The 15,506-nt window shown below is 42.5% G+C and overlaps 2 protein-coding genes across 2 annotated transcripts in view; one reads left to right on the top strand and one right to left on the bottom strand.

The window, feature by feature from the left end:
- Positions 1 to 15,506, bottom strand: part of LOC136620111 (uncharacterized) — a 534,467-nt gene that overhangs the window by 448,938 nt on the left and 70,023 nt on the right.
- LOC136619660 (zinc finger protein 208-like) overlaps positions 1 to 15,506 on the top strand; it is a 127,782-nt gene that overhangs the window by 80,296 nt on the left and 31,980 nt on the right. The window contains exons 11-15 of the mRNA XM_066594425.1: positions 3,144 to 3,201; positions 5,641 to 5,774; positions 5,886 to 6,053; positions 6,137 to 6,260; positions 11,116 to 12,819. Coding sequence (XP_066450522.1) covers positions 3,144 to 3,201; positions 5,641 to 5,774; positions 5,886 to 6,053; positions 6,137 to 6,260; positions 11,116 to 12,819 — 2,188 coding nt within the window. The remainder of the gene's footprint in view (positions 1 to 3,143; positions 3,202 to 5,640; positions 5,775 to 5,885; positions 6,054 to 6,136; positions 6,261 to 11,115; positions 12,820 to 15,506) is intronic.

Raw genomic sequence — 15,506 nt, 5'->3', positions numbered from 1 at the left:
CACCCCACGGGAATGGCTTGATAGGCATCCTGCCGAGACAGCCTTGGGGCCTTTTAGAAATCCCCCGGTCGCATGGCAGCCGCACGGCTCTCTGCGATCTCATCGCGGGGGCCTGTACGGGACTTGCAAACATCGTTCAGGGAGTTTAAATGCTGCTGTCAAAATTGACAGCAGCACTTAAAGGGTTAACAGCTCCGATGAGCCACACGGCTTATTGGAGCTGTTGCCACCTGCTGTTGGCTGTAAGAAACAGCTGGTGCCTGCATTGTATGGAGGAAGATCGCAATCTCCCTTCATTCCTGTGCTGCAGCTGCAGGACATAAAAACACAATAAGCCGGTAACTAAGGTGTTAATCACTGGGACACGAAAGGCTGCACGATTAGGCAGTCATAGTTCAGCCTATTTTCCCCCCAATGTTGATCCAGAGAAAAGAAAAAAAAATCCCAATGGAGTAAAAGTCAAGTTTTCTGCATTTAAGGCGAACAATTCCTTCCTGACTCTATTGTGGCAATCGGGATAATCCTTGCATCAACAACCCTTCTAATGTAATTAGTGACTAAAACATGGAATATTGTATCACTCTATGGCCTTAGTCAGACGGGCGTTTTTAGCCGCGATTTGCGCATGCGCATGCGTCCGGCGATTTTATAGAACCATTGCTTTGCAATGGTATCGGACACATGAGCGCTTTTTATGCGCTCGTCCGATAAATTATAGAACAAAAAATCGCAGATCGCACCTATCTGCGATCTGCGATTCCTGTTCTCTTCTCTATATGCGCTCAATGGGGCCGGCGGCAGCAGCGCCGACCCCATTGAGAACATATAGAAGACAAATCATTCTTCTCTGCCACAGCTGTAACAGCTGTGGCAGAGAAGAACGATGTTTGCCCATTGAATTCAATGGAGCCGGCAATACAGCCGGCTCCATTGAAAGCAATGGGCTGCCGGACAGCGCTGGATGAATTGTCGGGAAGGGCTTAAATATATAAACCCTTCCCTGCAATTCATCCTAAAATGTGTTAAAATAAAAAAAAATTGTATACTCACCTTTCCGCTGCAGCCGGAGTCCAGCCGCGGCCGCTGTCAGTTCTCCTGAACTGCTTCTTGGCACTATTCAGCCGGCGGGGCTTTAAAATCCCCGCCTGCTGAATGATCTGCCTCTGATTGGTCACAGCCCTGACCAATCAGAGGCAGGTTTCACTCACACACCCATTCATGAATTCATGAATGGGTGAGTGACTGCTGCCTCTCAGCGCTGAGCCAATCAGGGGCAGGTCTGACTCACATCCATTCATGAATTCATGAATGGGTGTGAGTGAGGCATGCCTCTGATTGGCTCAGCGCTGAGCCAATCAGGGGGCAGGTCTGACTCACACCCCCTTCACACCCACTGCAGGACGGCCGCGCGGAGCTCCGGCTGCCGGCAGAAGGTGAGTATACAATTTTTTTTTATTTTAACACATTTTAGGATGCATTGCAGGTAAGGGCTTATATATTTAAGCCCTTAACGACAATTCATCCCGGGCTCGCCCGCAGCGCATTGCTTTAAATGGAGGCGGCTCTATTGCCGTCTCCATTGAATGCAATGCGCTGGACAGCTCCGGCCCGTTTCTAATGAAACGCGGCTAGGAGCAGATTTTCGGGCGATTTGCGGGCGACTTGCGCGCACCGGTCACGCGATTTGCGGATGCGCATCCGTCATGCAATCCGCAAATCGCGCGAAAAAACGCCCGTCTGACTAAGGCCTATAACTGTGTCAAAGCCCCTCTTGAGCTCTTTTATCAAATTCGCCATCACGACATCCTCAGGTAGAGAGCTCCATAGTCTCACTGCTCTTACAGTAAAGAACTCCCTTCTAGGTCAATGTAGAAACCTTGTTTTAGCTAGACGTAGAGGGCCCCCCCTTGTTACTGTCACAGTCCTGGGTATAAATAGATGATGTGAGAGATCTCTGTATTGTCCCCTAATATATTTATACAGTTATTAGGTCACCCCTTATATTCTAAATGTTTTTTAAAGAGGATTTTTCTATGGTATATGTTGCTTTGGGAATACCATGTGGTTGTTTTTACAATTTCTGACTGTCCGAATTTGCTTTTAACGTTACTTATTTTCATTGTTAAGATGCCAGGATGAAGAGCAGTAACCCTGGAAATGCATAGGTGCTATCTGGCACATACCATCAAAACTGTTGTTATTTATTAAATAACAAAATTATGTTTATAAGGAGGGGCAAAAATTTAATACAATATTTTTGGTAAAACCACTGTGGCCAGGGGGTTTACTCGCCTGCAGATCGCCGACCTCAACGTCATGAAAATGGGCACCTCACATTTAAATAGGCTTCGGGAGACGTGAAGTTCTTTAAAACTGGTGCCTGCCAGTATTTATTTCTTCATCACAGCACAGCAACATACAGCATACACAAAGTTCATATTCAACAGGGTTTACAGCCCACAGGGTCCCTGACACTCATCCTCTCCTGGGGCGTCTTGAGGGCATGGTCCTCTTTCAGACCGTGTGGCAGGTCCCACATTGGTCTGCACGGGACCTCAGGCTAGCAGCCCTTCAGCTTTGCTAAGCTTTCTCTTTCCCCGGAGTCTGGCAGGAACTGACTCTTTAGTATGCCCTCCTGCCACACCCAGGGTTTTAACACCTTCTATTATTTTTTTTGCAGGTATCAGAATGCCTGTGTAGCACCCTCTGCAGGCCCTTCTGAATACTGCACTTACTACACCACCCACCAGGTATGCAGCGGGTTCAACTCCCAAGTCCGCTTCATACCCACTCCTCTGTGACGTACATGTACGTCTCAGAAGGGGAAGGGATTAACAGTTTTTATTTCATCACTCCCTAAAAATCTTGAATGAAAGCTAATTCAATACATTATATGTTCCCAAAAATGCTGCCACTGGGAAACTTTAACTAGGTCTGCAAAACATAACTCTGCTGCACGGTAGACTCCGAGCATTTAATGCAGCAAAGTGACATGTAAAAAACGTGGTTGGATTTGGATCCGATCTGATTGCCACTTGATCCAATCCTTTTCTCTTTAGGCCAGATTGGTGCATATATTCTGAGGGGACCTTCACCTGGATATAAGATGAACTAAGGATCTTTTTGCTTTTTTTTCCTTGCAGGGAAGTTCTGGTGAAGCTACAAGTGGACTGGATAAACCCATATTGGTGCCAGTAAATGGTAAGAGCCTTTCATAAATCTTGTCAGACTGAAAATGTCTGTATTAATTGGGTAACTCATAGGAACCATCAGAAATGGTCTTCCTCCTGATCATTACTAGCACTATTAGCGGTTGCGCTGTGTAGGGGAGAAGCAGTCTGCAACAGTGATTTTATTTTTATTTTTTTATTCACTGTGTAGCTATCCCCTCAGTATTATATGTGCCAGTATTACCTTAGTTAGTCATTTCTTTTTGTCTGAAATTCCTGGCCAACTTTTTTCTCAGATAGTCATGTGATCTCAGTTCTGCGCAGCTCAGATCTGCTTGGGGTTATGTGTTCATTTTCTAGTTAAATTCTCAGTTTGTGTGATGCTAAAACATGACATAGCACATATGCAGTATGGACAGGGACATAGACACTCCTGTCACAGCTACTGATGATGATCACACAACTCCTGTCACACAGTTGCAAAAGAGGAGATCACAGTTTATCCTCTTGACTCTATACTTATGGCATGTAGCTTATTTAGGTGAACATAGAAGGTAATGATTGTTAAACTGTCCCTCCAGCAGGTAAAAATGGTACAGCCTCAGTTAATGCTGTGCTGATACATCATGGGATGACTAAGGAGGGCAGATAGCTGCATCCCCTCAGCATGCAGATAGCAAACTACCAAATGAGGGAGCTAAGTACACCTGTTAGACAGCCACTCACACAGCCTCTTAATGTAGAGGGGGGTAGCTGCTTGGTGTATACTCCCACACAGAGTAGATACAAAGTGCCAGACCTTCTGATACATGTCGTCCACCATGCAGACCAGCAACCTATTAATGACGCCATAATAGTTCGGTGGGTTCCCCTGCACCACAAAAAGTAAACCACATTGGTACTGCCACCCTGGGCTCCCCCGGCGTTTTAAAGCCGCACTGCATGTGAATAATAGATAATAAATGCAAGGCATTAGTTGGATTTTGGCCAAAATACATCATCTCACTAACCGCGTCATGGTTCCTTGCCTGTTGTGAGTCCCTATACTACTATAAACATGTCAGATAAGGAGAAATTTAAAAACAAACAATCACAGAAAATGGCCATATACTTACTGACTAAGGAGGTCAGATAGCTGCATCCCCTCTGCATGCAGGTAGCAAACTACCAAATTAGCAAACTAAGTATTCAAATCTCAGCCTCAAGATGGTGTCTGATATGCATTAGACAGGGGGCTGCCCTGCAGGAAGTGGCTGTAATACACAGAGAAGACCTCTAGAGTGCGATAGGCAATCAGGTGAGCAGGGCTGGCATGGAATAATGTGTTCTCGCGGACGTGGCGCTTTAGATTGTTTATGTAACTAAATATTTGTATCGGTCTGAAGAAGGAGTCTATTTGGCTCAGAAACACATTGCTAATAAAGCTCATCTGTCTATTAAGTGTGTAGTCTATGCTGCTGTTGAGAAGGAGAAGGACCAAACATCTCTTCTATTAGCTGGCTATCACTACTGGTCTGTACAATGGTCCGGCCATCTTTTATTTGAATAGGCTAGTATACACAAAGCTGCATGAGCTAGTATCTATGTATGTACAGATTATAGGGATGTGTAGGGTACAGTGCGAAGGAGGGGGCAGATTCTGAGGGAGAATAGTGGACTGTTGCTGGGCTCCTACTGTGAACAACCATGGTTTCTCAGAGTCGGGGAAAAGTAATTCGGCATCACTTTTGATAGAGAAGATACGAAGAGAATTTTAAATTATTCTCACGGGTTTTCCAAATGTGTCTGCATACAAGAGAACTCTTCCGAATCACTCACACAATGGTATAAAACCAAACCTTCACAAACAGACACATGCTGGAGGTGTGACTCAGAAAAGGGAAACCAGTTACGCATTTGGTGGCATTGTCCAAGTATTAAACCCTACTTGCAACGTATCATGGACCACATAAATAAAATCTGTGGAACCTCCTTTTATTGCCACCTGAAGAGGTGCTGCTCTGGAGACCTTCAAAACAGTTTAAGCCCTCTAAAAAAAACTATCATATTGATCGCCGCAACGAAATGTCTTATTCCACGTTTCTAGAAAGAAAAACAAATACTTACAATGTCCAACTGGAGAGATGAGATATATGACATTTATAAAAATTTGAAGAGATTGCTGCATGGGAATGTGGCTCGAGGTCTAACTTCCTGACAATCTGGTCACCATATATAACATACTTGAAGAAACAACCCTTATGACCTAAACCAACAGATTCTCACCATGGTGATGCTTAATAACTACCCACTGATAACTACTTACTTCGACAGCCTTATCATTGATTCTGTTGACTAGATTGCTGATCATAATACATGATCTTCATTGTATGCTGTCATTAATAATTATTTATATAGAAATTATAATTTATAATTCCCTAGTAGTGAGAAACTTCATGGAAGATGTTCTTGTCTCCCTCGGGTTCCTTAGGTACAGGACACTCACAGATAAAGACAATGGTCCTTTCCATCAATGACCCACCAAGGATGGAGAAGGACAGAGACCACATGGCTGCCCGGATATTAGACCTCACCCTGGAGATCATCTACTGGATAACTGGGGAGGTGAGAGCTTCACATTATGTCTTTCTTATCTCTATTAAGAAACAGGGGAATGACAGGAAAGGTGAAGGATTCTTAGCCTCCATGTAGTGATCAGTGTCTCACCATCAACAGGATTACACAGTAGTGAAGAAGTGGTCTGGTGAGTGTGTGACCCCCTGTGTGTCAGGAGTATGGAGCCGGACCCAGAGCCCCATCACCGAGCCTTCACCTCATTCACTGATACATGAGCAGAAGATCCTAGAACTTACCCACAGGATCACTGAGCTGCTGACGGGAGAGGTGAGCGCTGCTGGGAATGGGGGACATTATATAATACCACCAAGGGAAGAGTCTGGAGGATGACAGTATATTGTGTGTGTCAGGTTCCTATAAGGTGTCAGGACATCACTGTCTATTTCTCCATGGAGGAGTGGGAGTATTTAGAAGGACACAAGGATCTGTACAAGGAGGTCATGATGGAGGATCAGCAGCCCCTCACATCACCAGGTAAGAGGAGACCTTCCTTTATTGTGGAGACCAGTTTTGAGGGACAACTAGACTTGCCATTTTTAAAATGGTGTTATTTGTGGGGGCATCTATCATTCTGACACCTATGAGCCTTTGCAATCTTGGCTTGGTGTTAGGAAAACAAACATTGATAAGTAATGTTACATTTGTACGTCTCCTAATTGATTAAAATAAAAACTAAAGTCTTTCAAATGTACGTCCAGAATAAAGTATGGAAATATACACTACCGTTCAAAAGTTTGGGGTCACATTGAAATGTCCTTATTTTTGAAGGAAAAGCACTGTACTTTTCAATGAAGATAACTTTAAACTAGTCCTAACTTTAAACAAATGCACTCTATACATTGCTAATGTGGTAAATGACTATTCTAGCTGCAAATGTCTGTTTTTTTGTGCAATATCTACAAAGGTGTATAGAGGCCCATTTCCAGCAACTATCACTCCAGTGTTCTAATGGTACAATCTGTTTGCTCATTGGCTCAGAAGGCTAATTGATGATTAGAAAACCCTTGTGCAATCATGTTCACACATCTGAAAACAGTCTAGCTCGTTACAGAAGCTACAAAACTGACCTTCCTGTGAGCAGATTGAGTTTCTGGAGCATCACATTTGTGGGGTCAATTAAACGCTCAAAATGGCCAGAAAAAGAGAACTTTCATCTGAAACTCGACAGTCTATTCTTGTTCTTAGAAATGAAGGCTATTCCATGCGAGAAATTGCTAAGAAATTGAAGATTTCCTACAACGGTGTGTACTACTCCCTTCAGAGGACAGCACAAACAGGCTCTAACCAGAGTAGAAAAAGAAGTGGGAGGCCGCGTTGCACAACTAAGCAAGAAGATAAGCACATTAGAGTCTCTAGTTTGAGAAACAGACGCCTCACAGGTACCCAACTGGCATCTTCATTAAATAGTACCTGCAAAACACCAGAGTCAACATCTACAGTGAAGAGACGGCTGCGGGATTTTGGGCTTCAGGGCAGAGTGGCAAAGAAAAAGCCATATCTGAGACTGGCCAATAAAAGAAAAAGATTAAGATGGGCAAAAGAACACAGACATTGGACAGAGGAAGACTGGAAAAAAGTGTTGTGGACGGATGAATCCAAGTTTGAGGTGTTTGGATCACAAAGAAGAACGTTTGTGAGACGCAGAACAAATGAAAAGATGCTGGAAGAATGCCTGACGCCATCTGTTAAGCATGGTGGAGGTAATGTGATGGTCTGGGGTTGCTTTGGTGCTGGTAAGGTGGGAGATTTGTACAGGGTAAAAGGGATTCTGAATAAGGAAGGCTATCACTCCATTTTGCAACGCCATGCCATACCCAGTGGACAGCGCTTGATTGGAACCAATTTCATCCTACAACAGGACAATGACCCTAAACACACCTCCAAATTGTGCAAGAACTATTTACAGCAGAAGCAGGCAGCTGGTATTCTATCGGTAATGGAGTGGCCAGCGCAGTCACCAGATCTGAACCCCATTGAGCTGCTGTGGGAGCAGCTTGACCGTATGGTACGCCAGAAGTGCCCATCCAACCAATCCAACTTGTGGGAGATGCTTCTAGAAGCGTGGGGTGCAATTTCACAAGCTTACCTCAACAAATTAACAGCTAGAATGTCAAAGGTGTGCAATGCTGTAATTGCTGCAAAAGGAGGATTCTTTGACGAAAGCAAAGTTTGATGTAAAAACAATGTTATTTCAAATACAAATCATTATTTCTAACCTTGTCAATGTCTTGACTCTATTTTCTATTCATTTCACAACGCATGGTGGTGAATAAGTGTGACTTTTCATGGAAAACACAAAATTGTTTGGGTGACCCCAAACTTTTGAACGGTAGTGTATACCTCATCAGAAATGTGTACAGTATGTTTGCACATATTTGAGATATTGCAGTTGAAAATGTGAAAAAAATAACTTTTTTTCCAAATTTTTTACATTTTGACACTTTTAATAAATGTACACAAATTCTATTGTTCTATTTGTACCAGCAAAATGAAGTAGAATATGTGGTGAAAAAACAATGTCAGAATTACTTGGATATGCAAAACCTTTACAGAGTTATTCTATGTTGACACGTCAAATTTCCAAAATTTGTTTTTTTCATTAAGGCGCAAGCAGGCTTGGTCACTAAGGCCCCCTGTCCACGGGCATTGTGGTATCCTGCGGCGAAGCTCTGCCGCAGGAGCCGCCGCCGAATCTCTGCCGGTCAGCCCTATCTGATGTGATTCTCCGCTCGTGGACAGTGTTCCGGCGCTTTCTATAGCAGTTGCAATGGAAAGCTTCAGAGGGCATGATTCGCCGGTGGTTTACTGCCGGCGAAATCATGCCTGTGAACAGGCACCCTAAGGGGTTGAAAAGGAAAGCATTTGCATCTAAATCACATGCCATGCTAGTGTTATTGCGTTTTTGTGTTTGTTTTTTTAGCGCTATTTTGAAATAATTGGCAATTCCTGAATAAGAATCACCAAAAAATAGGACATGCAGCGATTTTTCAAACTTGGACTGTTGGTTTGAGTGTAAAAGTTGCACATGTGAATTGACCCATTCAAATGAATGGGTTCTTTCCTGTGTGAGTTCTGCCCAACTGGAAATCAGACACAACTCGCACAGAAAAATCACCCTTGTGAACGCAGCCTAACACTATGTATTTGTTTTTTCAATACTGTGCACTACAAAGTACAGTACAACTACAATTTTTAAAAAATTTACTGAATAAAGTACATTAACCCCTTAAAGGGATTTTGTCATTAGAAAAACAAAAATTAATACTTACCTATTCCTCCCCAGACAGTCTTCTTACCAAATCTTTTCCTCACCTATCTTCTCTGGCTCCTCCAGTCCCCTGGGTCACCTCACCTCAAGCCGGCTGGATCCTAACCCAGGGGCTGGGGGAGCCAGGAGAAGATCCGTGAGTTGAAGATCTGGTAGGGAGACGGCCTGCGGGGGGAAAAGAAATAATTACAGTTGTTTTTTTTTTAATGACAGAACTGAAGGACCAGACACTTTTTAGGGATTTTACCCATGTGGTGGTTTTATTGCCCTATTTTTTTTTCTTTAGCTACCAAAATTATTTTTGCTGCATTTTTTTCCTGTGATAAATAGGGATTAGAGATGAGCGAACGTACTCGGATAAGCACTACTCGTCCGAGTAATGTGCTTTATCCGAGTACCTCCCCACTCGTGCTGAAAGATTCGGGACGCGCTGCGGAGCGGGGAGCTGCAGGGGAGAGCGGGGAGGAACGGAGGGGAGATCTTTCTCTCCTTCTCTCCCGTCCGCTCTGCCCCGCTCCCTGCTGCGACTCACCTGTCAGCAGCGGAGCGCCCCGAATCTTTCAAGACGAGTACAGCGGTACTCGGATAAGGCACATTACTCGGACGAGTAGTGCTTATCCGAGTACGTTCGCTCATCTCTAATAGGGATATTTTTTAAATATCTTTTTCACAGTTTTTTCCCCAGTTTTTTAGTTTTATTGGGGGTAAAAAGCTAAAAAAAATGTACACTAATATAAAGTATGGGAATGTTTGTTTTTTTTTCATTTTGTTTCGGGCGTTTTGATATATAATATGTATGTTTTCGGATTATAAGGCGTATTTGGCAGCAGTTTTGGTTGGCTACAGCTATGGGTCATTTTCTTTATGTATATATTTTCATTTTATTCTGTTTTTTTTTTTTACTTATTTTTGTAAAAAAATTTTTTACCATCTATGTTTCCCATGATGTGATATAAGATCTCTCGTGACATTCATGTGATTTTTTTTATTTTTTATTACACCCTTTTTCAATCTTGCTGGGGCATCCATAGGAGTCCTAGTTACAGGGAAAACATCCACCTGTAGTGACAATAGTCACTAACAGCACTGAGCAGGGTCTGCTTGGACCCTGCAGCTCTGCTGTAACAGGGAAGAGTCGGTTGTCACGTGATCGCCGGGTCGCGTAGTGGTAATAACACTTCCACCTTCACTTCTTAGTACAAAGCGCTCATTGAACGCTATGTACCCGAGAGAGGAGAAGACAGAAGTGGTTGAAAACTACTGCTTCCTTCTCCTCCGGATTCTCAGCTATGACTAACAGCTGAGATCCCAATCTGATCCTGCTTCATTGCAGGAGCAGAGGCTTTAATCCTACGCTGTATTTTTTTTTACTATTGGCCGGGGTTAAAGCCCAGGACCAAGGGCCGTAAATTTACTACGCTTGGTCCTTAAGGGGGTTAAAACAACTTCTTACAGCATGTCACTTCTTGACATGAATGCAGATCTGTGCTGGAAACTCCGCATGCAGCTTTTGCCTATTCACAGAGCTAAATCTCTATGTAACTTTGGCAGAAATTCCCAGCTTGGATGCAGATTTCTGCCGCTGTTTTTAGAGGTTGAAAAATCTGTGTTGAATTTCACCGTCATTGTGGCCTTAGGCATAAACTTTTATATAGTTGGGCCATACAGTAGGCGTGTACACGGGTGGTGAATACCATCCAAAGGGGGTCTCTTGCCATTTCTTTCTACTCCTCCTGTATATTAGTATACATGTTCATGCTGCATTTGATTCCACTCAAGATATCTGCTTTAGACATTTTTGTGGTATTTGTTTAATTTTATGTTAATCTAGTTTTCTGTCAGCATCAAGAAGTATTGTACTTTTTGAGTCCGGATCGAAATACTTGTCATTATCTCTACTAGGGATTCTACTGAAATTTTTATATTCTCCTATTTTTAATGCATGTCCATTTTACTTTGTTTCCTCACTTTTTGTTGTCTCAATAAAGCTTGTTTGGGTAATGAAAAAAAATCAGTTCATTTTTGGGAAATGTAAGAAAATTTTTATTATTTTTCCATTAGGTGAAGAATGGATAAGAAGCTTCCATGGAAATCTTGTATTTCTGTATAATGAACTAAACGATAATACCACCACCCAAGTTAATTCAATAACTATTCATACACCTTTAGCAGCTCATAATGGAGATCTATCCGCTGATACTGCTAGTTACAGGAAACCTTCATCTGATCAATCACTGATTGGCAAACACATGATGCAAGGTAGACAAGGAAACCTTTTTCCATGTGGGAATAATTTTAAAACGAAATCTAAACCTCCTGTAGATGAAAGAATAAACCGAGGTGAAAGGCCGTTTTCATGTTCAGAATGTGAGAAATGTTTTAGATGGAAATCGGGTCTAGTTATACATCAGAGAACTCACACAGGGGAGAAGCCATTTTCATGTTCAGAATGTGGGAAAGGATTTGGTCAGAAATGGACACTTGTTAAACATCAGAGAACTCACACAGGGGAGAAGCCATTTTTATGTACCAAATGCGGTAAATGCTTTAACCAGAATGCGCATCTTTTGAAACATCTGGTAAGTCACACAGGTGAGAAGCCATTTTTATGTTCAGAATGTGGAAAAAATTTCAGATACAAAGCAAGTCTTGTAGAACATCTGAAAACTCACACGGGAGAGAAGTCTGTTTCATGTCTTGAATGTGGGAAATGTTTAAGTTGCAAATCAAGCCTTATGGAACATCTATTTAGTCACAGAGAGGAGAAGCCATTTTCATGTCCTGAATGTGGGATATGTTTTAGTAGGAAATCAAGGCTTACAAAACATCTACGAACTCACACAGGAGAGAAGCCATTTTCATGTCCTGAATGTGGGATATGTTTTAGTTGGAAATCAAAGCTTACAGAACATCTACGAACTCATACAGGTGAGAAGCCATTTTCATGTAACGTATGCGGGAAATGTTTTTACCATAATTCAAGTCTTTTCAAACATACGAGAACTCACACAGGGGAGAAGCCATTTTCATGTCCTGAATGTGGGAAATGTTTTGGCCAGAAATCAACTCTTTCGAGTCATCTGAGAATTCACACAGGGGAGAAGCCATTTTCATGTCCTGAATGTGGAATACATTTTATTTGGAAATCAAAGCTTACAGAACATCTACGAACTCATGAAGATGAGAAGCCATTTTCATGTAACGTATGCGGAAAATGTTTTTACCATAACTCAAGTCTTTTCAAACATATGAGAACTCACACAGGGGACAAGCCATTTTCATGTCCTGAATGTGGGAAATGTTTTGGCCAGAAATCAGATCTTTTGAATCATCTGAGAACTCACACAGGGGAGAAGCCATTTTCATGTCCTGAATGTGGGAAATATTTTGGCCAGAAAAAAAATCTTAAGAAACATCAGAAAATCCACACACGAGAGAAATCATTTTCATGTTCAGAATGTGGGAAATGTTTTAACCATAACTCAACTCTTGTTAAACATCAGAAAGTTCACACAGTGGAGAAGCCCTTTTTATGCCCTGAATGTGGGTTATGTTTTGGTCGCAAATCAAGACTCACAGAACATCTACAAACTCACACGGGGGAGAAGCCATTTTTATGCCGTCAATGCGGGATGCATTTTGTTCGCAAAGTAAATCTTACAGAACATCTAAGGAGTCACACAGGGCAGAAGCCTTTTTTATGTTCAGAATGTGGGAAATGTTTTACTCGGAAATCAGTTCTTGTTAAACATTTGAGAATTCACACATGAGAAAAGCCATTTTTATCCCCTGAATGTGGGGTATGTTTTGGTCGCAAATCAAGTCTTACAGAACATCTAAGAAGTCACCAAGGATGATTGTTCATTCTAAACATGGCTGACAACTGCTAGTATTCATTGCTCATTTTATGTAACATAGTATGCTAGTCTGAAAAAAGGTAAATATCCATCCAGTTCAGCCTGTTTCCACCACAACATGTTGATCAGGCAAAAAAACCCCAATGAGGTTCAAGCCAATTTATCCCAATTTGATGGAAAAAAATCCTTCCTGACTCCATAATGGCACTGAGAATAATCCCTGGATCAACATTCTTTAGAGAAACGTTCCTTCCTGATTCCAAGTTCGGCAATCGGAAGATCGCCAGATCAACAACCCTTTTGACTATTTAATGTCTATAATCTGTAATGTCATACTGCTCTAAAAAATACATCTAGTTCCCTTTTAAACTCCTTTATTGATTTTGCCATTACCATGTCCTCAGGCAGAGAGTTACAGTTTCATTGCTCTTACAGTAAAGAACCCCCTTTCTGTGTTGGTGATGAAACCTTCTTTCCTCCAGACATAGAGGATGCCCTCTTGTTACCGTCACAGTCCTGGGTATAAACAGATCCTGGGAGAGATCATTGTATTGTCCTCTTATGTATTTATACATGGTTATTTGGTTTCCCCTCAACCCTCTTTTTTTAAGGCAAATAATCCCAATTTTGATAGCCTCTCTGGGTTATCAAGTCTCTCAAGCACTGCAATGTATTTCCTGTGTACTGGTGACCAGAACTACACAGTATTCCATGTAAGGCCTGACCAGTGCCTTATATAGTGGAAGAATATTGTTCTTGTCCCTCGCCCCTATACCTCTTTTAATACACCCCAAAACTTTATTTTCTTTTGCAGCAGCTGACTAGCATGGATTGATGCAGGTATACAAACTTGTGGTTACTACTCTCTACTAATTCTTTTCAATCAGTGGCACCTCTTCACTATGCTCTACCCTTTTGGCCTAAGGACCCTGCTTTCCCTTGGTTTTCTTCCTACCTCTCTGACTTGCTCGTTCAGTGTATAATTTCTCAGATGTACTTTCTCTTGCTGTTGGGGCTCCTCAGGGACCAATCCTAGGACTCGCCTCGTTTCTCTCTACAAAACTTCTATATGTAGAGCTGAACAGCGTAATTTCATTTTTAACCATGTGTAATAGTCTTAGTAATGGTATAAATAAAGGCATTATGAAATAATCCGAAATACTTTCCCCGCTTATGTTGTCAAGATGTGTGTATAATTTTAATTATGTGTCAATAAAGAGTTTTTTTCTAACAGATGGACTCAGGACTAGAGAAGAGCGAGTATACTCGCTAAGGCTAACTACTCGAGCGAGTAGTGCCTTAGCCGAGTATCCTCCCGCTCATCTCTAAAGATTCGGGGGCCGGCGGCGGGCGGGGAGCAGTGGGGGAGAGCAGGGAGGAACGGAGGGGAGATCTCTCTCTCCCCCCGCTCACCGCCGCAACTCACCTGTCACTCGCGCCGGCAGCCGAATCTTTACAGACGAGCGGGAGGATACTCGGCTAAGGCACTACTCGCTCGAGTAGTTAGCCTTAGCGAGTATACTCGCTCATCTCTACTCAGGACCCTTTTATATGGGACAACTCAGTGAAGGAGCCAGAATGATCTCCAGCCCATCCAACTCCACTCACAGTAAACAGGCAGTCGTTCACAGATGAATGACTGCCTATTTACACAGGCCGATCGTAGTTTGATTTTTATGCCTGCAAAAATTGATCAACAAACTATTCATGGTTCCGTTGCTGCGGGCGTTTACACTGAAAGATTATCGCTCAGATCCCTGCAATCCAGCGAGAAGCTGAATGATGATCGGGCCGTGTAAATGGGCCCTTAGTTTCTACACCAGTGCCTGTGGTCGGTAAGCAATGAATGTGAACGATTTTATTTTCATGTCCATATGTAGAAGATTTGATTGATCAATAGAAGAGTTTTGGGTTATTGAGTTGGCTTTAGACTTAATACTACATATATTCGTTGTTGGGGGATAGAACCATCTGAAGCCATTTGTTTTGTTAGGATGAGAGACCCGGTTGCCAGGTTGATGCTGGCCAAACCACGGGGACGGGCAGCTGTAATGCAGGTGTGTCCATAGCAGTGTTTGAAGACGTGTCGGGAACAGAGATCAGTCATGGGGTGAGGCCTGCTAGCAACTTCCCAGCTTAATTGCCTAGACCAGTGTTTTCCAACTTCAGTCCTCAAGGCACCCCAACAGGTCAAGTTTTCTGGATTTCATTAGTATTACAGAGGTGATCTCATTATTATCAGTAGTTCAGACACTGCCACAGGTGTTCTTACTATAGGATATCCTGTTCTCCCGCCTTCACTGTAAGCAGCAGTATTTCAAAACTAAAGGCTGCTGTTTACACTAAACAGCTAGTTGTTCAGGTTTCTACATGCTAAAACTGAACAACTCTCACTTAGTCGTTCAGTTTCTGCATGCATTTACACGGGATGACTATCGCTCAAACTCCTAACAATAATCGTCCCATTTAAAAGGGCCTTAAATCTACTCTTTATTAATCTGTATCTCTGATAACTCTTTTCTTGACTCTGACTATCTGGTTTTCATATTCTACATTCAACAGAAGCTAACCTTACTACAGTGTCAAATGATCTGA

The sequence above is a fragment of the Eleutherodactylus coqui genome, chromosome 3, assembly GCF_035609145.1.
Source record: "Eleutherodactylus coqui strain aEleCoq1 chromosome 3, aEleCoq1.hap1, whole genome shotgun sequence".
Lineage (NCBI taxonomy): Eukaryota > Metazoa > Chordata > Amphibia > Anura > Eleutherodactylidae > Eleutherodactylus > Eleutherodactylus coqui.
The sequence above is the reverse complement of the archived record's forward strand: the minus strand, read 5'-3'. Positions and strand labels throughout refer to the sequence as shown.